Here is a 26,548-nt window from a genome sequence, read left to right as displayed (position 1 = left end):
GAAGGGGGGGGAGCCGCAGGCAGCGCGAGCGCCACGTGACGCCGGCAGCGCGCGCGGTCACGTGCCCCGGTGTGTTGTTTGCCGCGGTCACGTGCCGCGGTCACGTGCCGCGGCGCTGCCCGCGGCGGGCGGGGGGGCGAGAGGGGGGGCCAGGCGCGAAGGGGGCGGCGGCTGCGGCGGCGCCAAGATGGCGGACGGGGACGCTGCGCCGCTCCGCCCGCGCGGCCCCGGCCCCGCCGGCCCCGCCGGCAGCGACAGCGCCGAGCCCGCGGCCAAGCGGCACCGCCGCGGGTCGGGCACCGCCCCGACCGCGCCGCGCCCCGACCGCGCCGCCGAGCTACCGCTCGCGCCCGCCGCCGTGCCGGCCGAGCCGCCGGGCGAGGCGGCGGCCGCGGCGGCCGATGGCGGCCGGGCGGAGCAGGAGGACGGCGGCGGGGCGGCGGCGGCGCCGAGCGGCGCGGACAGCGGGGCCTGCCCGCGGGGCCTGCCCCGAGCGGAGCCGCCTCCGCGGCGGGAACGGGGGGAGGGCGCGGAGGCGGCGCCCGGCGAAGACGCGGCGGAGGCGGCCCCGGGCTGCGGGCGGGCGCAGTGTTCGAACGGGGCGGCCGCGGCGCCGGCCCCGCATCCCGGTGAGGACCGACCCCTCCCTCCTCCTCTCCCTCCTCCGCGGGTCCCTTCCCCCGCCCGGCACCCGCCTGGGTGTCGCACGGCGTTGGGGTCATCATCGCCCGAGCCCGGCGAGCTGCTGCATCCGTCGCTTCCCTACCCCTTCATCCCTGTCAGCTCCGATCTGTCGCTGTCAGCGCCTGCTGCTCCCCGTGCCGGGCTCCGCAGAGGCAGAGCGGCTCCACTCTCATCCCTGAAAACATTTGTTTTGCTGTGTCGCTGGCAACGAATCATTAAAACCGAAAAACCATAAGCCCGGCTTCCTTTTCGTAATCTCTGCCGTGATAATAATTCTATTTCTGTTCCTTGGAAACTCGCACAGAAAGCACAGGAGCAGCAGTCTTGACCGGTTCTTTAAATAATTTTGAGTGACACTCTTGGTTAAGATTTCAGTGACTGTGACACGAAACTAAACTATAATCTTTCTAAAAAGTTTTCTTTCAGATAACGTTTTTAAGCGTACTGGTGGGGAGCATCAGTGTGAAAGCACCTCACATTGCAAACAGATTGGGTTTTGTTGTTGATGTTCATCTTGGCTTTTTTTTTTTTTAACAGTGCTTTGGAAAGACTTATTAAAAGGTATCAGACACTGCATTCTGCCAGTAAAGTCTTTACATTTTATCCTGGAATGCAGTTAAAGATATTTTTCCTTTAACTCGATAGTAAAACTCTACAGAAAAACTTCTTCCTTTGCAAGAGGAATGGACCTATAGGATAAATGAGGAACAGCTTCAGTATTTAAAAACTCCATTGGAACAGCGCAGACCGAAGCTGATGATCTCTTACCCGTGCCTTATGTGAAGCCTTTTTGCTCAGGTCCCTCTGATTCTCAGGCGTGCTCTGCTGTGGCCGGCTTAGTTCTGGCAAGCATTATTCCCTCTAGCCCTTTGAGGAATCAAATTAATACACAGGGATTGTTACAAGTTAAACTTATGTTAGCCTGCTTGTATCTGTCACTGTTTCTTAAATCCCAGATACTGTGGCCTGTATGTGACAAGTCTTTCACAATGTAGCTTTGATTCTTTATACAGAAACCGTAAAGGTCATTTTAGTTAAACTTGCACCTCACAGTTATTGATGTGTACTAATCCACTTTTTCCTTTTCCATAATGCTTAATGTGTTCACCGACATCATGCATAAGGAGGTGGAAGTGAAATGCTGTAAATTATGTAGATTAATAATACAGTAATGTCCAAGAGCACCTGTGGCCTCAGAAGAATAAGACAGCAAGAACACATAGCAAATTTATGTCCTCGACCTCTTTCTGTTCTAATCAGAATAAAGTATTTATGCCAAGAAGGAAAGGACAACATGACCTCTGAATAAAAAGATGTTGGTGTTTTGTGGTGTTCTTTATTTAAGAATCACATGGAGTAACAGCTAGTGTAGGGTGTTCTTCAGATAGAGACTGAAAACTGTTATAGTGATGCTTTGCTTGGAAGAGCATGACTGAAATTTGTTGTTCTTTGTTCATATCTTAGATTTTCAAAAAACTAAGCTACAGGTGCTGTGGCTATTTCTAATAAAGGAAATAATAAAAAGGTTTAGTAATCTAAATTCTAGTAAGCTGCTCAGGTTAGAATTCAGATTTCTTCTCCAATGTGAGCTCAGTAGCACATGCTGCGAGACAAGTGTCTCGTTCTCCTTTGGACTCCATGGAGATCCAGGATGGAGTTAGATTGAGTTACTCTGGCTTAAGGCCGTAGGCTGAGCTGAGCTGACTCTGGCACTCTTAGCCAAACCCAGCTGCAGGGGCAAATGGATAAGATAAAATTAATGAAGGTGGTCCAAGGGAGCACATTTTGTATCATAACTGAAATAAAGTGGATATGTGGTCACCTGCAGCTCAGCTGCAAGGTAACACCCTCACAAAATTATGTAACTTGATTGCATCAAATGTGTATTTGTGGGTTTCTTTCAAAATGCTGTTAAAATGCTCTTAAAACCTAGTCAAAGATCAGTCTATACCCAGTTTTTCAATGACCTGAATGCAGTGAGAATTGTAAGAGAAAAGGATTTTTAATTATACTTTTGAAACATTTGGATTTTTTCTAAGATGCAATATCCATAATGCCAAACACTTTACAGAATGAAGTTTCACCAAGGTCAGCACCCAGCCCACCTTAGCCCAGCGTTAAGACGGCAAATCCTGCTGATGGCTTGAAAAGCATTTTCTGTGCCCGAGCAGTGACAGTGCTCATTGCAACCACATTTAAGGGCATCCAATTCGAATTTCTGTGCTGTATTTAGTGACATACCTGTGCCCTTTGCGTGGGGTGTAACCCTCCTGGCTGTGCTGTCTTGCAGATAACTTCCTCCTCAGCGATGAAATCATAGCCAACGGCTTTCACTCCTGCGACAGCGACGAAGACGACAGAGCCTCACACGCAAGTTCTAGTGACTGGACCCCAAGACCACGTATAGGTAGATGCCTGTGTGATGTTCTTAGATGCTCTCTGCCTCTGAACAGTTACTTAATTCTCCCCAGAATGCAAACAGTTTTATCTGTTGCAAAAAAAATTGGCAATTAGCGCTTCTGAGCAGCTTAGTGTTGTTTACTGTATCTGTATGCTATTTAAGGAGTTTAAAAATGAACCTGTTGAAACGTGCTGTATTTTGATTAAAATTGTCAGTGCCTTGTTTTTTTACCTTGAGTAGAAATCCCACCATGATCCCTATTAAAAGCGTCCACAGACTCACTAAATTGATTTATGGCATACTCCTACCCTATTTATTTAGTATTCTTTAAGGAAGAAGAAGAGGATTCCTGTGTGATTTTAGGAGAGTGAGCCCTGCAGATTGACTGTGACATCAGTTTGGGAATGATTAGCCTGCATATATTTTGCACATTAGCAATAGAGAAGTGTGGCCACTGGGAACTCTGTACAAAGTTCCTGCCTTGCACAGGGGCCAGATCTGTGAGGAACAGTGGTTTCCAGGGGGCAGTGGGGTTGGAACTTAGAGGTGTGATAATACCCACAGCATTGGTTCTGCCAGTATTGACAAGAATAGCTGCAAGGAAACACTTTGTGAGAATACAATATTCCACTTAAAACCTGCCCATGTGTTGCCTTTGCTGATCCCTCCTTACGGGATCACTGTTGGTACCTTTTGGGTAAACATTGTATAACATTTGTTTTCTTTATATGTAACTTGCCTTAGTGATGGCTATTTGAGTCCTGTCAGTTTAGGCTTTTAAGATGTACCTATTTTCCTTCTACAGCCCTAATCTTGAGTGTTTCTGGAAGGACTGATTTGATGGTGTTAGGAGGTCATGTCTGAAATAATTACTGTTAGATGATCAAAAGAAAAACAAATTCCATGGATTGCTGGGTCCTATTTGTCTATGAAAGTGATGGTTTATGGTACCACTAGAAGGTTATATCTATGTTTGTCATCTCTTCAACTTATTCCTGTAAATACCAAATGTTGGGAAAATACAGATGAAGTCATAAAATGGAGACGCAGTGTGAAAACCCTATTGCTACATAAGTGCACCTCTAAAAGCCATTAAGTTTGCTCTGAAATGGGATTTCTACCTTGACTGACTTTCTATGAAATCCTTCATGGATTAACACAAAATAATGGTAAATAAATAAAACTCTTAGCTGCCCTATCACTTCAGAATTTAGACCAAAATATACAGGAATTTAGATGAATGGAGCATTAAATTGGATTCATAAAACTGTAGTAGCAAGCATTAATAAATGTAACAATGACCATAATCTTCTGAGTTACTTGAATCAGTTTTAAATTTTATCTTTTTTAATTTTTTAGGTCCCTACACTTTTGTTCAGCAGCACCTCATGTTGGGTACAGACCCACGGACGATTCTGAAGGACCTGCTGCCAGAAACGATCCCCCCACCTGAACTGGATGATATGACTCTGTGGCAAATTGTGATAAACATCCTTTCAGAGCCACCAAAAAGGAAAAAAAGGAAAGATATTAATACCATTGATGATGCTGTGAAACTTCTACAGGAGTGCAAAAAGATAATGGTCCTGACTGGAGCTGGGGTATGTATTCCTGCAATGGCAGTGTGAAAATAGGCAGACAGGTGGGTTAAATACTTCCCTGCAGCATGCAGGTGATGGGACTGTATCCCTGTGCTGGGTGGGAAGAGGAGGCACAGCTGGCCATGGGAAGGACTGGAGCTCAAGCTGGAAATTACACCATTTCTCCTAACAAAAAATTACTGGACATTTAAACTCTTAAACAGTTGCTTTCATGCAAAATAGTTATGGAATAAAAACCTGTCCAGAACATTTTCTATCTAGTCATTTTTTCATTTCGAACAAAGGTAATGATTTTTTAAATAAAATCTCAGTGGATCTCTTAAAATACCAGGTGGAACTCGAGGGAATAGAAGAACAGGACTTGAAAATTAAAAAAAGAGTTGGCAGGGGGAGGATCATAAGGAGAGTTTGATCAGATTTCAGTGGACTGTTACTTTTAGTATGTGCTGCTCTATGATGGGAACAAGGTTTCTCACTGTTTTACTAAAGAATGCTTCTGAACTATTGCACATTTGCAGCTCTTAGCTGTGTACCAGATCATTTTTTGCTTCTGTTGTTCACACACAGATGGTATGACACGATTCAGATCAGTTTTTCAAAGAGCACTGCTATTCTTGTTATCCAGTCTTGCTGTCTTGCTCTCTGTACTTTCATACACCTGTTTCTCCTCCTCTTCCCATGGTATTTTGAGGTAGTCTGAGACAATAATATTAGTCCTTATTGACTACTACAATGCTTTGATAAACAATATTTATTAATAAACAATTTTTATTAAAAGAAGTTTATCCTTCAAAAGTAAGAATCTATTATGTTACTGTGTTAGCATGAAAAAAAATTAAAAATATCAACCACCTTGTCTAAGCCTGAGCTGGCAGATGAGTGAATGCTTACTAAAGAAATTTAATGCAACAATATTCAAAACTTTTGTTCACATTTTACAAAACTTCCAGTGGTAAACGCAAGTGGTGAACAAACTTTGTTTCTGTGCTGCTTCTCCTGCTTCTGGTTTGGGAATTGTTATATTGTCCCCCCACTCTCCAAAAAAAAAAAGAAAAAAAGGAAAGAAAAATAAATACAGAGAACCCAGAGTGGTTTTGTTCTTAATGTCTCTGAGCACACAGAAGTGTGGTTTCCCAGAGTTTCTATCACAGCAGCTCTTTATAGCCCTATATGTAGTTTCACTTACTTCAGATTGCAAAACTGTGTTTCAGGTGTCTGTGTCTTGTGGAATACCTGACTTTAGATCCAGAGATGGCATCTATGCACGCCTTGCCGTAGACTTCCCAGACCTTCCAGATCCTCAAGCAATGTTTGATATAGAATACTTCAGAAAGGATCCCAGACCCTTCTTTAAGTTCGCAAAGGTATGGTTTTCCAACAGTTCTTGGCCAGCAAAGACGGATAACAAGACTAAAATGCATAAAGCAGATATAAAACTAGAAGTATTTAGCAACATTCTCTCTTATTTTTTTATTCTTTAAGCTTATTCTCACTGTTCCTGTTGGAAGTTCATGATACACACAACCATTCCAGATAGTTGAAAAGATATTAGTGATATTAAACACTTTCAAAAGCAGGAAGTACATCTCCTAGACAAGAAGGAATTATAGAAGCTGTAGTCATATGTGAAACAAAAAAACCCCATTGCATAAAGTCTGCAATTTCCTTGGAACAAAACAAAATCAAACCCAAAATACAAGAACTTCTACAGGACCAGTAAGGACTTGTGAAAATCAGTCACCACTAGTCGTGCTCACTCGTCCTTCCCTTTCCTCACAATTTTTACTACTGCTCTGTTACGTTACAAAGATTGAAAAAGAAAACCCAATGCATTCTCTGCAGGCTTCCTATCCAGATAACCATATTTTGATGCTCATTAGTATAATCAGTTCCTTCATTTTTTAATATTAAAAAGCACACACACACACACACCTAGAACCAAGAAAAAGCCCCCCCAAAGACCACAAAACAAAAAAATGCCATAGCAAGCAAAAAAATCAACATACTTGTGAAGCCTGTCTATACATGGGTTTTGCCAGAAAAGCCCAAATCCAATTAAGCTGATAATTTCTTTTTTAAACTTTTTAAATCCTCCTTCTCCTGTCCATCAGAATATGTGTTTCTGTTTACAAACATTGATGTTACTTGACACTTCAAAAGGAAAACAAAGCTTTCCTATTCCAGAATTATCAAAACCAGAAAGAGATCTAAACGTTGCTTTTATGCTGTGTAAAGAACAAAATACCAACTTGCAAGGAGCAGTTCATCTCGATGTGATCAGGAGCTGAGCTGTGGAAAGAAGGGTTGGATCCAGAGCAATGGGAAAGTGCCCAGGGAGTGACAGCGTGAACTGCTGACATGATCAGTGGGGACAGGTTTAGCTCAGTGTGAAATGCTGCCGTTAAAATAAAGACACCGTGTATCTCTCTCCACTTTTCTAATGTGCTTCTGAATTCCCTAGGAAATCTATCCGGGACAATTCCAGCCATCTCTCTGTCACAAGTTCATAGCTTTGATGGATAAAGAAGGAAAACTACTTCGCAACTATACTCAGAACATAGACACACTGGAACAGGTTGCAGGAATCCAAAGGATAATACAGTGTCATGGTTAGTGGGTTTAGTTTCACTTATTTTACATGTAGGAGTGGTTCTGACTGGTGCATGTGACAAGGTAACTGCTGTTGGAATTTAACTTTTTTTCCCTTGAATTCCTGTCTCTTGCCAACAAACATTCTGCTTTTAAAATGTTGAAATTTCTTTTTGGGTAGCTGAAGTATTTAAATCAGAAGCGTTTTAAATGGAATACTTCTTTCAGAAGTTGAGCTTGGTAAACAGTGGTCTCTGTGTATCAGTGAAGATCCACATTCTGTTTGCACAAGCTTAGACCATAACTTCTAAACTGCATTTGGTGCTTCTTGATCTGTATAAGAACACAGCGTGGAAATCAGTCTTGTCACAGGTCCCTCTCACTGCCTGTCAATGAAATGGGAGTCTGGCTGTTACCTGACTCTTTATTTAGGTTACATTCCACTGAAATCTTGAAATATCCTGACACTTCAGTGACTTCACCTCATGTATAAAACACTGTGAATTAATCACCAGTTCAGGTGAACTGAAGATCATCTTGTTTCAGTGTCACCCACACTGTAACTATGATGCCAAATGAAGTGGAATCACTTCAGTTGCTCAATAGGCTTTCCATTTCCAAGGAGTTGCATATGTCAGGCTGAAAGTCCAAAGATTCATTTTTAAGGAAAGGATGCAGAAAATTAGTTGTTAAAGGGCATGTTTGGATCATTTAGTAAACTTCTGGCAGATGAATTGTCTAAAAACAGTGCTGTCCTGTTTGTAAGGCACATCACTGCTCAAGCTCCTCATTTTTCTGGTTGCACACTGCAGTGATGAGATTGCAGACCATCTTTAGTGTATGCCCTGTGTAAGGTGACTTTAAATTAAATAGATTCTTTAAAAACATGCTATGCACTTTGAGATTTTGAGGCCTTTGGAAATTAGTAAAGGTTGTTTCGAGCACATCAAGCTTTATCAGACATACAGTTGCTGCTCTTTACCAAATGATCTTTGACTAATGGTAGTGGCTAAGGAGAAACTGAAACACTTATGTAAGGGTTAATACACTTAATACTGCTGTATTTATTCTGCCTTTTTTCTCTGGCTGTGGCAATGGCAAGTTAATTGCGAGTAGTTAAAAAGGAACCTTGCAGTGATTTGGGGACTTCACACGTGAACCTTTGGACCCATTTCTCACTGCAGACGTACAATAAAGTTTCTGCTATGAAAATTGGTGCCTGAGATGCATTTTCTGAATTTAAAATGGCTCTTGCATTCAACCAATACATCTGGAATTAGACTGTATTCCTTGCCACTGCTGTAGCTGAGCGTTTGGAGGCCGTGGCCTGCTGGCTATGCATGGCTTGTGCATGGGGCAGCAAACTTGTTGGTCAGGTCCTTCTGATGTGAAAAGTAATTCACAAGTGGGTAGCAACAGATGCCTCAGAGAGGGTTAGGCCTGCTAGCCTCACAAGCATGTCTCTAACATGCTGTATAAAGGTCTGAATTATTACTTTAAGCTACTCTTAAAGCAAGATTTCTGCTGACTAACATCTAGAAGAACAAATTTTAGTGTTACAAGTATCTCCATAATTTTACATTACTTTTTTTAATGCTTGATTTCTGTAGCACTGCAATATAACAGCCTTTGTGTCAAAACAGCTTGGGCAAAAAGACCAAATCCAAATGACTGAAAACCCTGATTCTACCATACTGGTTTTTCCCCTCAGGTTCCTTTGCAACAGCTTCCTGCCTGATCTGTAAATACAAAGTTGATTGTGAAGTTGTTCGAGGAGATATTTTCAATCAGGTAAAAAATTCACTTTAACTCACTGCATCTTTCTAATAAGTAAGTAAAACTTACTTTTCTCTCAAAACACCAAACCCCAAAATATCACACTGGGATTGCTTAAAAGATCTGCTTCTAGAAGGCTCCATATCTTTGCATATTCAGAGAATTTTAGCATTTCCTCTGGTATTTAAAAGTACGCTAAAATACTGTACTGCAAAAATCAGAACAAAACCTTAAGAGTCTGTTTTTAATGGCACCTCTGAGAAAAGCAGAGGCTAAATGGTAAGTAGTAGAAACTTGGATTTATATTTGTTTTGTGTTAACCTGAACTCACAGTCACACAGAGAAAGCAATCTTAGCCTTTTGTAACACTGGCTGCTCTTTGAGCATTTACCTGTGTTAAAAATGTGTTTAAACAGCAGCTGATGCATGGAGAGATTGCTAACCACAGAGCAGGTGCTGAGCAAGGATCAAATGAGGTGCTGGATGTTGCTTTCTGGGACTCCTGGACTATTCCATAGTCCGAACTCCCCATGTGTGGGTGTGAAGTGCCCTGGAGCCATGCAGGAGTTGGTTCTGTTCTGTCAGAGCAGATGAACCTTTGACTTGGCAAGACCCTCTTTGCCTTTCTTCCTCTTCTTTTGAAGGAACAGAGGTGATGGTTCTGTGATCAAAAAGATCTTGTTTATACAAATGAAAGGGGACTCTTTCTGCAGGCTTGTATGTTTTTGATAAATGCTTCAGAGTCCACATTTGCAACTTTAGACGAGAAACATGGAAGGGATGTAAATCCTTCAGGTATTACATTTAAAATGGAGCTCAATGAAAGCATTTCAGAAGAGTTGAGTTAAAGCTTTGAGAAAGGTGAATCTCATAAGCCTGAAGCCTTTTAACACTGAAATATTGAACGTGAAATATAGTTTTCTTTGTTATTAAGAATATTATTTTTGAGAACTTTTTATCTTACAGATGTTTGCTGCTCCTTTGCCTTAAAAGCCAGCTGGCTGGAGTTTAGGTTTTCTTCCTCTTAAGCGTGTTGTAATTTTCTGTTTGGATTGTTAGTCTACTTTTCCAAGCACCACTTGAACCATTGGGTGTTCCTCTGCTGAACCAAACTTGTGCCAGGGGTCAGGAATGGCAGTGCCAGGCAGTGGAGAGGAGCAGCCTGTAGCAATTCTTCTGCCTGATGGGCCAAAAGAGGGTTCTCTCTTGCAAGATGAGCCTCAAGGAGCTTCTTACACTCAGTCTCTCAGCCCTAATCTTGCAGTACTGTTGCCAGGTACATCTTCCCAGGGCAGGCCCTGGCTGTGATACTGAACTATTTTCATAATGCAAATAAATATGGGTATTGCTAAATAGAATTTCACGAAATAAGAAATAGAGCAATTGAAAGAAAACATGTCTTTCCTCCTTTATGCCTGAAAAAAAATTCTATTTACCATCATTATATTTATTCCATAGCCCACATTTCTCAAAGTGCTATGCAGCATCTTTGTCTGTTGCCTCTCTAAAATACAGAATTTGGTTCCTGATGTATCAAAGGAAGCCTTTTCTGTACTTACGAAACAAAACACCGTTCATTTCAACAGCTCTGTTCTCTAACAAATCCTCCTTGACAAAAACATTTTGGCTCCTGGCTCCCAATGGATCGTCCAGGTTCTAGTCCCTGCTGTCCTCCACAACTTGGAAGTTCAGTTATACATGGCCCTAGGTCCTTAGTTTTCCCTAGAAATACTTGTCCTTTGCTCTGGTCCATCCCCTGATGGCCATAACTGCTTCACAAGGAAGTGAGTCTGGCCAACATCTTTCTGCCAGGATTTCCTTTCAACAGGTTACAGACGGAGAATTGTTTGAGATCATCTGTTTAGACAAATGCTGCTCTTCTTTCATTTGCCCCTTTGGAGATACAGTGCTGTAGAATGATTCCCTCTTGTATACAACCATCCTTCTGGATGAGAAACAGCAGCAGGTATAAAGCACACAGAACATCCAAGGAAAACAACTGTCAGTCACTTCCAAAAATATCGCTTTTACTTTTGGCTATTTTTGGCAGCTTCAAGAACTGGTAAAAGGGTCTCAGATTTAGGAGGAAAGGGCCCAAGAAGTGGAAAGCACGCACCAGTTTTTGGCTATTCTTAAACCAGTGTAATCCTTATTAATCTCACTTTTGATATATGGGTAACATCAATAGTGAGAAACTCCATTTCTCTTCGGTTAGAGAAATGCATCAGCAGAGATGGTGGGGGTTTGGAGGAGCTGCTTCTGCATGAAAAGAGGACCCTATTAGAGGCAACTGAATGGCCAGTTTTGTAGCTTTAACTTCTTGGTATCAATTTCAGCTCTTGGAATAAATCTCCCCCTTTACTGATGACCTCTTGAGGATTAGCAGAGAAAAGCTGGTGAGTAGTGTAGTGTTGAAATGCGACTCGGATGATTTCAATAGGGACAGAGATCCACTAAGTCTCAAGTCACTGGACTTGCTGTGAGAAATGATGGAAACAGAGTTAGTATTACTTGGTCTTTTTAAATCAGAAGTCAGAGGTCTTCATTTTATCTTCCTCCTAACACAGAGCAAATTATTTACCCTCCGTAATCTTCCGAAAGTGCAAAGGCATCACTGACATCCACAAAAGAGATAGCAGGGGAAAAAGCTTAAGAAAAGTATAAGCTGTTTGTATAAGCTTTTTTCCTAATATGTAAAGATCTGAGGAAAAAGTTCAATATTCATTCTAGCCATCTGCTCCTTTTTGGGGAATTCTTTAGTTGGTTTCCCTTAAGTGTGGGGTTACTGGATGCTATTTAGCTTGGGTACACGGTGAAGTTTTCCTCTAGCTCTTGTGCCATATTGCTTCTTAGGCATCCCTCCCACAAGGTTTCTTTGTTCAAAGACTTAAATTTTGGGAAAGGTCCTTTGACACTAGAGAAAGGCCTTCTACTTGTGATGTTTTCTCATTTGGAGAGTATTGTCTTCTGTCCCACTGCAGGCATCCATAGAACTAATTCTTTGATTTAAACTTTCTACATTCTATATTATTTTTTTCTGCAGCTGTTCTCTGTACAAGAGGGACTTCTTGTGCAATTAAATGTCAGTTATCAGATATTTTCCTATTACAGTAGGTAATATACATCTCTTTACACCTTTATAGCTCTAATTTATAGGTTGTGGTGATTGCTATAGGATTGCAGCTATATTTAGCTCTTTAGATTTATTCTGGAGCATCATATTTTAACACTATATCTGAGAAGACTTGAACTAATAAAAGGGAAATTGCTGAGTAGTAATTGAAGTATTGTCTGTAGCAGATCTATCACTCACCTTCTTGCTTCTCTTCTCTCTGAAAAAGTCTTAAGATAAGAAAGAGTTGAAAGAGGTCCCAAAGATCAGAAAACCCTCTGCTTTCAGGAGGAAAGGGAGTCTATTCTCCACAAACATAACTCTCATCCACTTCTGTCAGCAAATGAGGATTCTGCTCTGTTTTTGGAGGAATTGGAAAAGTTTTAAATGGAGACCAAAGAAAAATTCTGTCCTGTTCTCATCCTGTCTGCTTTTAGCCAGCTGCCTGTCCTCTTCTTGTCCTGTCTGCTTTTAGCCAGCTGCCTGCCACAGTGCCCTGTTGCTTTGTGTGTATAACACTCATGCCCCTTTGGAGGAGAAACTAGAGGTAAAGCTCTACAATAGACTGAGAAGGAAGGGCTTTGTTTTGAATGGAAAGTGACAGGGAAACCTAAGTTTTTGCTCTGATTAAACCAAGGAAAATATGTTCCTATCAAATGGGAGGGGATTGCCTGTTGGTGCTGAGCATGACTTCTAGACTTCAGCTTAATTGTCAGATAAGACCTGTGCTGTAGATCTGCCTGGTTTCTCCCTCTTTATTCCTGCTGTAGCTTTATCTCCCTCTGCAGTTGCTGCAGGCTAGAGTAAGGAATGTACTTGTCTGTACATCCACAGAAAAACGGGATGAGGAGATATCACTGAAACTTCCCTGTCTTTTGCCGAGTCTCTGTGAAATGCCTAAATCTGACATTTTCCAAGGCACAGCCTCGTCCTGCAGTAACAGGTGGTGTTGTGGTGCAGGTTGTGCCCCGATGTCCCAGGTGCCCCCCCGACGAACCGCTCGCCATCATGAAGCCCGATATCGTGTTCTTCGGGGAGAACTTACCCGAGCAGTTCCACCGGGCCATGAAGTATGACAAAAATGAAGTTGATCTCCTCATTGTCATTGGGTCTTCGCTGAAAGTAAGACCAGTAGCATTGATTCCAAGTAAGTGACTATCTCTGGTAGTATTTTCTTCCAAAAATTTGAATCAAAAGTGAAATTCTCAGTTAGGAGCTGAGAAGCTAAGGAACACTTTCGGCTCGATTCAGTGAGGGAACTTGATTAAGCATCAAGTAAGATGAAAGCTGCTTGCCTATGTAAAGCTGAAATGCAGAATAGAGAAAGTAGCAAATTTTAAGTGCTTTTGCTATACTCCAGGTAGATCTCAAGGTAATGAAATGATAATCTGAAAAAGTACTCTTCTTAAAACTTGAATGACTTTGTTCTAAGACTCAATTAATTTCTCTCCCTGCTTGCAATATGCTTCCATAGTTACTTGAATGATTTAGAAAGGAGTCATCTCAAAAGACCTAAATGGAGTATCAAAAAAATCAGATCAGGCACATTAGGTATGTGAGTTGTAGCTTATTTTAAAGTCACTATTAAGCGGCACACAGTGGGCATTGTATAGCGTGTCACCACTTGCGTCCTTAGCTTTTAAAGTGATGTGGAAAAACATCTCTGCTAATATATGTTACAGGAAAATGCCTTTCAGGAAGGCTGAGAAATTACCATTACAGGTGATTTATTTGTCTGCTGAGTGAAAGACTTACTGGTACTAAAGAAATTCTCTTCACATGTAAGCCTGAGAAGGACATGTGCTTAGCATCTGCTATCTGGGACCAGTAACTCACCCACGGCCTTTGCAGGAACATCCTCTTCACTGTACAAGAGGCAGAGCCCAGTGTTCAGGCTGATGGGAATTGCATAAGGACTGGAAAGTTTCCCTCTGCTATACAAACCACTGCTCTTTCTGTGCCTTAGAAGTGGATTTCATTAGTTTGGTCTGTGAGGAGTTCATGCTAGATCATCAAACCTCGTGGGTTTGGGAAGCCTAAATGTCAGAAATGGGTTGAACAACCCTGTACAACCTGGAAATATTTTGACTTAATTAAGGGGGTGTAATTTACCATTGGTATATTCCTCATGTTCGCTTAAGTAATAAAACAAATGCACAAAATCAACATAATTCTAAGAGATTATGGTACTAATTTTAATCTTTAACACTTGACCAAACATTACTAGAGTCATTATTTCTGTGCATGTGTTTCTCAATGATTGAGGAATATTAACTGGAAAAAACAGGAAGAAAAATATTGTCTAAGCAGGCTACAGTGGGCACTGGACCTCAGACTGCTGTTGTTAAATTTGGGATTTGCTTGGCTTCTTCCTGATCTGGCTATTTTGGTCCTGTTGCAAGGGAAGGTAAAGAGAAGCCTGAGGAATCAAGCTTTCTAAGATCTCTGCTGAAAGTAAAACTGGAGTGACTCCCTTTGAATTCTCTTTTCTGTGCATAGGTTCCATCCCCCATGAAGTGCCTCAGATCTTGATTAATAGGGAACCTTTGCCTCATCTACACTTCGACGTGGAGCTTCTCGGAGACTGTGACGTTATTATTAATGAGTTATGTCAAAGGCTGGGTAGTGAGTACACAAAACTTTGCTACAACTCGGTAAAACTTTCAGAAATAACAGAAAAGCCTCCACGACCGCACAAGGAGCTCGAAGTGCTCTCGGCTGAGCTACCGCCTACCCCTCTGAACATTTCCGAAGGTTCCAGCTCACCAGGAAGAATGACTCCACCAGATACTTCAGTGGTGTCTTCAGAACACCCACCTGAATGTATGGTAGAAAACTGTGAGCTTGCCTCCGAAACTAAAGGGACCTGCTCAGAGGAGAAGCTTCAGGACACACAGACGTCGTCAGAAAACCCCGAAAATCCTGCTAGCGAGCAAATGAACTCTGAAACAATGAAGGAAAATGGATCTAACAACGGAGAAAATAAGGAAAAGAATGAAATATTGAAGAAGTGCTGGGTAAACAGATCTGCAAAAGAACAGATTAGCAAAAGGCTGGATGGTAAGTGTTAAGTCATTTCAGTATTTTGCATTTTTTTGGAAGAGATGTTTATGCTAGACTTACTTCAAAGCAATAAATAAGTTACTCTTGAGGGAGTAAGTGGGTTTTGGTGGTTAGTTTTGTTCAGACAAGTGTCTACATAACTCTCATTGTACCATTTATTTCTTTTGGAGAAGCCGATAGGAAATGGTTTTTGTATTTCATAATAGGTTTTACAGTCAGTGATTACATCCTTACCTAAAAGATCAAAGTTTAGGAGGCTGAAGGTAAGTATCAAAAACTAAATCCATTTCCAGCACTTTGAAACGCATTTTCAGAAAAACTGGTTTGATCCTCGGGTGTTCAGAAGCTGCTCACAGTAGGTCATGATTTGGTTTGGCAGTAGGGCTGAAAGATGAAGCCATGACAGCAGCTGAAAGCAAGTCTCACAGCTGGAGTGAGGCACATTTTGAAGGAAACTTTAGGCTTTCCAGGAAAGCCCTCCAATCTCTTAACTGATGTGAGGGGTTAGGTATGAAATTGCAATGTTCCAGAGCAAAGGCTGGTTTCAGACTTTGTCACATATTCTGTGCAGGGGGTTCCCATTCTGTCATGGGTAATGGAAATCTAGCTGTGAATATTTCCCATGAAAAAACACTGACTGACACTTGTTAATGTAATAATTTTGAGGTGGAGTGGTGTCACCTGGGCTAATGTTAAGCAAGTAACAGTTTGCTATCTGCCCCAAGGTTCTTTCCACAGTCAGTGGAGGGATGTCTGCCCTCCAGCAGCTGAATCATCTCCTCTGTGTTAGACATCTCTCTTACAGTGGGATGATTCCTGCTTGCAGTGCCTTTTCTGATGAAAAAAGCTGCTAAACATTAAGTATAAACGCTCTTTGGTGTCAAAAGGATGGGGAGAAGGAACACTGAGCTTTCCAGTGAAGCATTTGTTTTGTGCTTTGTAATAAACACACATACATTGACATAAATGCTTTTCTCGTGTCATCCCATCTGTCAGTTAAGCTTCACTGTGGAAAATAAAAACACATATATGCAGATACCTTCTAAGCAGAAGTCTGCCAGATCCTGTGTGAATCATTTACTTGAGCCTTTTGTTGAGTGTTGGAATTCTGTTTCAGGTACTCAGTATCTGTTTCTGGCACCCAACCGCTACATTTTCCACGGTGCTGAGGTTTACTCCGATTCCGAGGACGACATCATATCTTCCAGCTCCTGTGGGAGCAGCAGCGAGAGCGGCTCGTGCCGCAGTCAGAGCTTGGATGTGGAGGACGAGAGCGAGATCGAGGAGTTTTATAATGGCATCGAGGACGAGGATGCTCCCGACAGGGAAGAGGAACCTGGCTTTGGGGAAGATGGAGCCGAGCAGGATGAATCGGCAGCTGATGGATCAGCCCATACAAATGAAGCTGCAGGGACTGAACATCCAAGCAACGCGTTGTAAAGTGATCATTGACTGGTTACAGGAACTTTCCACCAGCATTAGGAGCTTTGGCATGTCAGAATGAATGTTTACTTCTGAATTTAGAGCAACAAAACCATAAGGATGTAGTGTTTATAAATAACTAAAACAGATTTTCATGCTTAGTTTTTTACCTTTTTCAATAAAAATCTATTACTGCGCACTCAACACTAACTCATCTTTTTTTTAAGGTACCAGGATTATCTAAACAACTGTCACTGTTCACTTTTAAGTTCATCTGTCCGATCAGGCATCCATGTATATAATACATATTTTTGCTTAATAAATTTCAGCTTATATTATTTTTAAACCGTTTTGAAAAAGCCATTGGAATGTTAAACTAATATAAAGGGAACAGCTAATTTAGACCAAAGAATGGTATTTTCACACCTCTTGCTTTGTAACACTTTGGTTTATTTAAAACCTTCTTATGCTTCTGCTAAACCTTTCATTCACGCCTAGTCTGTCATTAAACACTGGCATTTTCTAAGACCTACTGTGGCAGCTAATTTTTTTTTTGCTTTTGCAGTTACTTTGTATGTTTGAGACATACTTAAATGCGAGCAGATAGTGAAATGGAAACAAGACAGGGAGTATTTGAGGAATCCAGTGTTTTTTAGACCAATCAAGAAGTGCTGTGAAAATGCTTAGGTTGCTGAATTAATATTTCCTGTGGACACAAGCGATGTTGACACTGGCTCCTTAGCAATTAGGATCTGGCATTTAAACAAAAAGGATCCCCCCCAGTAGGAGTCTGTCACGCTGGGTACAGCAGTCACATCTAGGGTAGCTTGCATTATAAATAGCATTTGATAAATTGCCAAGGCTCTAATGTGGAAGCAGAGTTCAGAACAGTGTTTCTACCAGCATGTGAGAAGGCACAAAAAATTAAGCTTTTCCTTTGTACTTGATGCAACAAAACCAGGAGAAACTGCCTCAGCTACCCAGAGCCTCCATTTATGCTGCCAAGTGGCTCAACATGGATTAACAACCTGCTGGTTTGAGGTCTCAGGCTGGGAAAGTCATTTCCCAGCTGCTGTAGCTCCACCTTGCATATGGAAAGCAAAGCAGCTTCTCCCATTCTGATGTCTCAAGTGCTAGGCTGCCTTAAAACTGGGTGTTGCAAATGTTCATGTGCTGATTGTTTCCAAGCCTTTAGAGCTACTTTGTAAAGTTGCACAGTGCAGTAGTAAATGAAACAGGATTTTTCTATAAACCACTTTTTCAACATTGGCCCAAATGAACTCTAAAATGTAGATTATTCATATACTTTGCTTTAATATTTATTACATTTTGGAAGATGTATAGTAGCTGTTCTTGGGACATAAGATACATCAGTTAATAAATATTTAAGAACAGCCTCCTGTATTCATCGGGAAATGCTGGCATGTTGTCTCATTGTCCAAATTTAACACAGCTCTTATTTGGCTACACTAAAGAATGCAATATGTTTAGTTTTCACTTGCATGTCACAATGTATTAGTTTGTGCTCTAGGAGATATTTTAAATTGAAATACTTTGTTTTAAATTATTTTTACAGTGAGGATTGTTTTCTGCTCTTTTATATTGTATATAGTGTCTTTTATGTAATCTACTGGCATATGTTTTGTAGAAGACTGTTTAAAATGACTGGCTATCTTCCTGCAACTTTTGGAAATACAAAACCAGTGTTTTATACTTGTACACTCTGTTCTAAAGTCTATTAAAACTGTCATTTGATTCCTGGTTTCTGTTAATTTCTAGTTATATCTTAAAAACAAAGATGCCCTATAAAGTCAAGGTATAATCCCAGCTAATGGAAGGCATTACAGAGGAAATGCTTTTCCCATCTGGCCCGTGAGCAAAGAAAAAGCCTGAACGAAGTTCTGCATTTTGTTCTGTCTTGTGTCTTTGCCAATATTATCTGAACAGTAGAGGAACCCTAAACTGTAATCACAGAGTCACAGAATATTCTGAGTTGGAAGGGACCCACAGAGATTATCGAGTCCAAATCTCAGGGTACAATATGTTCCCTTACTCCTCCATTTCACACATTGCCCTTTCCCCTCAGTGAAGATGTTGTCTTTCGGTAGTACTTACAACAACAACAAGATAAATGCTGAGAATGAGGAAACATTTGCTATCACAGCTTTTTGTCATTCCTAAGTACTCAACACCTCACATGAAATTCATCTGGAAGCATGGAAGAGCATGTTCAGGTACAGCTGTAATTTGTATAATCTCAATAAAGGAGATAACTTATTTTTCTCATAATTTGCATTACTACTATAGAAAAGCATCTTAGCCTTTAGTATTTATATTAAACAGATGCACTGAAAAAAAGCAAAGTACAAGCATTTGTTTAATAAGTCATTCCCTAGTCCCCTTCCAGTCTATTTCGATACATTAGACACAATAATGACCTTGCAAAAGTATTTCAAGTGATGGAAAAGAAGTCCATATTTTAAAATCTTGTCATAATTATTTCTTTATAGCCATGTATTCTCTATGAGTCTGTCTTGAATCCAGTACATTTTTAATTAGTATTTTCGATTATGGAAAATACATAACGTTTTTAAATGCATGAGACAGCAAAGGGTCAGAAAACATCCAATTAAGAGGGGCTATAAAAGTACAAAATTCTAATGAAACCAGCATTCAGATTCAAATTGGAAAACTCTCAGAAAAGTTTGAAAAAAGGAAGACACACCGAGTACCTCAAGTTTCAGTATCTATGCTTAAAATATCAAACCAGAACAGTCCAACTGAAAAGGAGTTGCATTTATTTGCATAATATGCTTATCTACAAAGTGACTGGAGAATAAAAGCCTTTTAAACAACAGCCCAAGCAAACTCCAGCAAGGCACACCTTAAGCCTCTATTCGTCCTGCCTTGGAGATGGTGAAAGCAGATGCAAGGCCACAGGTCTTTAAGTTTCTCAAGAGACACAAACTCGAGCGCTCTGTGAGCACGGGACTGCTGTTTTTACTCTCACAGAGCACGGCAGACTCGGCTTCCCCGCACACCCCAATTCCACACACCCCAGAGCCACAGCCCGGGCTCTCTCCGAGCAACCCCCGCACCGCAATGCCCTGGGACGGAGCCACTGGCAAAGCAAACACGCGCCAACTACAAATTAAGTTACAGATTTCGGATATTCCTCGGACGCTTTTGAAAGCCACAAAGCCCCACATCTCCAGCCCCCGCACTCCCTGCCCGGCCCGCAGCCCCACTCACCGCGGGGCAGCGGCGCCAGGGTCCGGCGGCAAGGAGGGACCGGGGCGGGACACGAGGGAGCCCCGCGGGGGTCGGGGGCCAGGACGGGACCGTGGGGATCCCCGGCCCCGGCCGGCCTTAGCGGGACGCTGCAGGACCGGCGAGGCTGCCCAGGCAGCCCCTCCCGCGGCACCCCCTGCCCTCTGCCCAGCAGCCCGCGGAGGCTCCTCTTGCTCTGCAGCGGCTCCGCTGAAGCTGCTCCGCATCCCCGCTCGGCTCCAGGCAGGAGGACTGGCCTCAGTCCTAGTGGGACATCACCACCCTCTTGCCCCAAACTTGAAAATTCTCCGAGCATTCACTACTGTAGGGCACTGGGAGAAATCCCCAATTCCCTGCAGAGCCTGAGCGCTGCATTACCACACCAGCCTGCGGGCCAGAGAACCCCTCCCACCTGCTGTAGGCCTATTCCAAGGACTCCCTCAGCTGAAGGTGGTGCTGATCGCCCGAATCTCCTCAGCTGCCCTCTCCCTTTGTTAGGATAGTGATCTCTCGCCAGGGGAAAGCCTCGGCCTTGTGGAGATACTACAGGCAGCTCGCAGGTGCACACACAGAGCCTCTCTGCAGAACTGAGTCACAACAAACGAAATTAGTTTCATCTTTGAAATTTTTTAAAGACATGACAAATAAAATTTCTACAGGAAGGTGTTTTTTAGCTACAGTCTGCCAGGTCTGTTCCTTCTAATGGTCAAGCTGCTGTATTTGCTAAAAAAAGGGAAAGAAACTTGACTTTTGCATTCTACTCAAACCGAAGCCTTCATTAAGCTTTTGTTTCCTCATGTAATCAATCAGGCACGTGGGGGGAAACAGTAAATACCTGCAGACATTCACTGCACAGTGCAGGATTCAGGTGCTCTGGGTTACCTGAAATTAGTAACTCCTAAACATCATTTTCCTAATAATCTGAAACTGATGTATGTGCCTTTGGCTGGAGAAAAAAAATAATGCTGACTGCTGCCCTAGCTCATGTCAGGGGGCTTTGATGACACACCAGGCAACACATTATTTTGGTTTTTCGCAAAAGATCGACAAAATACATTCACACCCAGGGGATATGCAGGAACTCAGTTCAGTTCACTGGTAATAAGAAGCCAGTAGGTCTGGACATACAGTACTTCTGGCACAGTTGTAGTGTGCCCATGTTATTGCTAGTTGGGTTTGTGTGCCTTCATCCCACCCCAGGATGTCTTGTGATCAGAAGACAAAACATTTTTCTTGTTCACCAGCTCTGCATCAGCGCAGAAATGGGCAGGCAAAGGTTTGCAGTTAGAAAGTTTTATGATACTCGCACAAAGGAAGTCAGTGTAACAGGTAGCACAGCACAAAATAATGTGTATAGGCACAAACAGGTTCCTTCACCCAAGAAAATAGAATACCTGAGGACTCAGTCTCATACTCAGGGAACTCAAGCGCACAGAAACGATCGCTAGTGGTGTTATTTTGTTGATTAGGTGTCCACACAGATCAGGCCCAGGGAATTTCCTGGTTATGGCAGGTGACAGAAGATGTTCTACAGCTTTCAAGGTCCAGGTAGAGTTTTTGAAGTCATAGCTCCAGACTGGACCAACACAAACATGAACAGCAGACCAAAACAGGAGGGCGATAATTAGTCCATCCAAACCCCACCCTGACCTGGCAATTAAGAAATACCCACGTGGTAGTGGGTATTGATAAGTGTCACTTATCAGAGGAAAGAAATGTTTTGTTCTTCCTCTTTTTCTTCTCCCCTTCAATAACTGAGTCAGGCAGTTGTTCATAGTACACACAAATACATAGTTCTGGTTGCACATAGAAAGTCAACACAGCCATTCTTGAGGTGCTTACTGTACACCAGCCTATCATGCTGAAAACTGTATTTACCTGTATTTATCTTAACTGCAGAACCTCACGTGCCTTTAAAGAGCTCTCTTTTATAGTGGTATTTGATTACATTAAGCTTCATTTATTACTGATAAATCAAGTTTACTGCAGCAGAGAGAGGCGCAGTGAATTACAATCCTTTTTGAAGTAGCTTATGAACATTCTTAAAGGGAACACCATGGCTTCATGCTCTATGATTAGTAACAACCTCATTAACAGTAACTGCCATGAAGTGCCAAAGGAGACAAGTCATTGTGCTTGAGCAGGGCTCACTGCTTTAATAGCTCTACACTGCGTTCTTAGTTTTGCCCTGGAAAATGGGGGAAAAATGTCTGTAGTTCTGCCACGGAAATTCAGTCTTCATTCACCCCTGCACTAACATGACAGGTGCAATAAATCCAGTTCATGACTGCACTGCTAAGACAACAGCAAGCCTCCTTCAGTAACCATAGTGGAGATGGATTCAAATTTGACATGCGACTGGCCTCCTGCAGTGATAATTCTGAATCTTTATCAAATGCTGATCTAATTATCAAATAAAAATACCTTATAAAAAAAATTTAATTACTGTAAAATGCTCCCACCACAGCCCAAACTACTACCATTCCCCAGCTGCTTCCATTATCCTTTTAAAAAGAGGTACACAAGCTTACCTGATTACCTGAAGATTTGAAGAGAAGGAAAGCTTTACTCTTTCTTCATTAACACCATGGTTATTTTAGCTCAGCATAGCAGGGATTGTTTTTTTCCCCTTAAATGATGCACAGCATCAAATATTGTACGCAAAATGATACTTGATCCAAGCAAGAGAAAGCACCTCCTGCTGCCCTCCTTCTTCCAGGCTGAGGAAACCTAAGTGTACAACTTCAGCAGATCTCCTTCCCAGGGCTGTCATGATGTTCAATGAACTAAGGGCAACATAAGCACTGCAGAAAGTATTGAACTGCTTGACAGAAGTAATACAATGACTATTAATTGTTCTAGTACTACAAAGAAGTCCTTTACCTTGTTATGTAGATAATGTCTGTGTTGTGACTGGGCTCCTGCCTCCCTGCACCGAATAAACTGACACCTCAAAGATAGTCAGGAACATTTTGCACTGTAGGACCCAACTCCATTTCTTGCAGAAGTGAATAAAACCAAGGCTAAAACTGCAGAAAGAATTCTCAGGTGAATGAAAAGTCCTGAGGAAAGTGACCCTAACCCTGCTCTGCCAGTGGATTCTTAAGGTGACGTTTAACCAACCATTCAAGACCCCCCACCCTCCAATGCTTACTCATATCCCACTAACGTTCCAAGAGAGGAAGAAATGGATTTAGATGACAAGCACTAAATCAGACTTGGACCTGCACAACTGAAGATAAACCCCCTACTATTTAGTGAACACCAACCATGTATAACAAATGAAGCAAGACTCCCACAGAAAAAGAAACAACAGCACTTGCATATGTAATAGTACACAAGGGGAAAAGGAGTAAGACAGTTTTACATTTGCCACTTTCTAATTTTTGAGTATTTGCCTTCACAGTCTTGGTGTTTCATGATTTTAAAATGGTGTTTTAATATTACCTGGTAAAATGACAGTATATTATCTTTCCCCCCCCCTTTTCTTTTCTCTTTTTGTTTCTTCCATATATAATAAGATTAAGCTGCTTTAGTATTTGCTGGTTTCTTGTTTTTAACAAGAGGGAGCATTTCCCAGCCAGGAAAAGAAATATGGGCTGCATACAAGAAATTACTGAGGTTAAACTTCATGAGAAAGCTGTAAAAACACAGTTTAAGGAAAAAAAGTGATTTTAAGTATACTGACCTGTTTGGTATCATATGTACATCTACTGCCAGGAACTGCATGTTATATAATTTATTACAATGAATGGATTTCCCTGCTTTTCAAGTGAGATCTTGGTATCCTAGTTGTACTCTCAATGTAATGCATGCAAAAGTTGCCCTCCACTCGAAGACATATGCAGGCTGCAAGCATCTGTACACATCAACCAACAAAGGCTTTCATTCAAGTCTTTTATTATAGCTTGAATTTTTTCACTGCATTTAAAAATCTAAAAAAAATAAATATTTGTTTCACAGCTGCAAGTCACATATGCATTAACACCACAAAATCTGGAATTTAACCAGAGAAGGAAAAGTCAAATCCGAAAGTGTCCAGCTAAGCACAATCGTCTCAGGGCAATTATACTAAAAATAAAATCTTAAGAAAAGGGGAGAGGGGTGTTAAAGGTTATTTCAAATGCATTTATCTGGAAAAAAGTGAAAATTCTATTAGAAACCATAAACTACGCTTTCAGCATTTAAAAATAAACGTTTAACCTCTTGACAGCAACAATCAGCTGGTGCATCTTTTTCTTTTAAGCTGTATTCTTGACACATGACTGCAGAGGTTGCAACTGATAAATTAACCTCTTTTATAATTGTGTCCACTTAATTACAGAATCAGTCCTTAAAAATAAAACAGTGTATTAAGTCAGCTTGTCCATCCACATATTAAAGATGCCATTGTAATGCAGTTTGGTTTTGTATCGGCACTAAGTGACTGCTTCATGGATTGTACATCGTGAAGATGAATGTCTCTTAAACAATCACTTCCGTTATTAAGGTTCTTAAAACAAACCAGAAAAATATATATCTTCAGAAATCAGAGTAGTCACCTTTTTTTTTTTTGTTAAAAGCCATAAAAGAAGCTCATATTCAATTACAAGCAATAGAAACCATACTGCTATCGGAACATAACTACTTTATCACAAAAATTTATTATTTACAAAATGAAAAGTTACCAAGTGAATTTAATCAGGGAAAAAAGTTAAATGTCCTTACTAAGTGATTTGAAAAACCGAAGCAAGTCTCTCATGCACTCACACGCCAAATTGTTTGCATAAGGTGAAATGTTAATTCATGTTAGTGAAACTTGACTCCCGTAATACTCTCATTTTTATTGTAAGATGGCAAAATCCACATGGCTTTGTACAAGAAGGTATGTATTAAGACAGTTCCTCAGTTTTGGAAATGTTTTTTTGGCTCCCATGAATATCCGTACCACTGAACATTTCTGCAAATAATCCATTATATTATCAACTGCATCATTTAATCCACTGAATTTACCATCACAAGAAAGACACAACAACTTAATGATCCCACATTACACAGAACTCTCATCTCTGAACTTATACTAAACTGAAACCTTCATAGTGATCTATAGCCTGGATCAACTTAGATTTTAGGGTTTCTTTATCTGTGTATTTTGGAAGATCAAGAAGATTAAAGCAAGTGTGAGCTACCGGAAGATAATCTTCTCCTCCTCCCGTTGGCTGGATGACCAGTTTAAGACACTTCATTCCAAGAATGGGAATACGATCACTGCCTGTCAGAAACACTGCCAAGAAAAAACAAAGTCTTGTGATCAGTTTAAGACTAACATTACATATGCCACATATGCACTTCTAATCATTGTTGGCCTTTCTAATAATTCCAGCAATGGTTGGCTTTTCACACTAAAGTTCTGTTGAGTTTGAAAAACAGGGAATAATGCCTTAACCTGGTCTCTGCCTTACAGATACAAACTCACAACTGTAACACAACAACTAACACATAAAGGAAAGCATTTCATGTTAGCACATGAAGCCAAACAGTCCTTAAAAAAAAAGAGAGGGAGAGAAATACTATAAAGTTTTTCATGCAACAGAACTTTTTAATTCAAAATCCACTGGCTGTACCTTTGCTGAGCACTTGCAAGTATCTTGTAAACACACAGAATTAGTTTGTTCAATAAGCAATTCATCTGAATTGGAAACTAATCTATGATCTATTCTCAACAAAACCTCATTTACAGGAAACTTTGATTACTTTGTTACCTGTACATTTTCGTCCATATAAGTACCTTCACATATTTCCAATCAGTTACAACTCCAAAATTCCATCTATGTGCAATTAAAAGCCTAGAGGATGTGAACTTTATGTCAAAGCACGCGAAGAAAAAAATCCTAGCCATCAGATAAATGACAGCAGTGGTTTAGGTTACTGTGTTTTGGGAGGATTGGGTTTTCTTTTTTTTTTTTTTTTTAATGCTGCTCTGAGCTGTTGTGATCTGCAACTACTCATCACCCAGAATTACCCAGGACAACCCCAGCAAAACTGGAGACAAGCTCATAATGAATTTCTTTCACTATGATTTTTTTCTTCCAAATAAAGATAATCACACCCCTACAGACAAGTACTTACGTCTGCCCTCTTACAGCAAGAGCCTGAAAGCCCAGCAACCCTGGTCAGCCAGGAACTTCTGTGAAGTCATTTCAAATACTTACACAAAAACTGTTTCTTCTTCTCCAAAGACAACTCATGAAAAACCTCCCAGAAAATTTTAATTGTAGGATGGTCTGCCCAGTATTCTCCTTTGTATTCTGTATTCTGAAATGAGCAGGAAATGGGGTTATTGTTCACTCACAGGATAACATGACACTGAAGTAGAACGAATGCAGTTTGTGTAAACAAATACAGCAAGTGAGGGATTACTACTTTCCTCAGTCTATTTTCTTCAGCTGTTCAGTCTGACTTCACCTATATAGACAGATGCCTGTACTACAAAGCATTTTCAATGCCAATAGAAACAAAGTCTCACTGAGTTCTGGCAATCAAGAATATTTACTTTCAGTAACTCTGTGTATTCTGTTCACCTTCCCCTTTCTAACACAATACATTGTACACAGCTGCCTTTGGGTTCTGTGGATTTTTCTTCCTCTCTCT

At 41.2% G+C, this 26,548-nt stretch overlaps 2 protein-coding genes across 3 annotated transcripts in view; one reads left to right on the top strand and one right to left on the bottom strand.

Moving 5' to 3' along the window:
* The first annotated feature begins 187 nt into the window (after positions 1-187).
* Positions 188-18,403, top strand: SIRT1 (sirtuin 1). The gene is made up of 9 exons (XM_027750557.2): positions 188-629; positions 2,975-3,091; positions 4,445-4,686; positions 5,898-6,050; positions 7,148-7,295; positions 8,987-9,066; positions 13,124-13,310; positions 14,663-15,223; positions 16,344-18,403. The coding sequence occupies exons 1-9, from the start codon at positions 188-190 to the stop codon at positions 16,664-16,666; spliced, it is 2,253 nt and encodes a 750-aa protein (XP_027606358.2). The 3' UTR covers positions 16,667-18,403.
* A 5,395-nt stretch (positions 18,404-23,798) lies between these two features.
* Positions 23,799-26,548, bottom strand: part of HERC4 (HECT and RLD domain containing E3 ubiquitin protein ligase 4) — a 31,058-nt gene continuing 28,308 nt past the window's right edge. For both annotated transcript variants that reach the window (XM_027750488.2, XM_027750489.2), the window contains exons 25-26: positions 26,110-26,212; positions 23,799-25,181 (exon numbers count right to left, since the gene is read on the bottom strand). In XM_027750488.2, the coding sequence (XP_027606289.1) occupies positions 24,973-25,181; positions 26,110-26,212 (312 nt within the window). In that variant the 3' untranslated portion in view covers positions 23,799-24,972. The remainder of the gene's footprint in view (positions 25,182-26,109; positions 26,213-26,548) is intronic.

This window comes from Pipra filicauda, unplaced genomic scaffold, assembly GCF_003945595.2.
Source record: "Pipra filicauda isolate LSUMZ 115617 unplaced genomic scaffold, ASM394559v2 scaffold4_size7858003_pilon, whole genome shotgun sequence".
NCBI classification, from domain to species: Eukaryota; Metazoa; Chordata; class Aves; order Passeriformes; family Pipridae; genus Pipra; species Pipra filicauda.
This window is presented reverse-complemented; position numbering and strand designations above follow the sequence as displayed.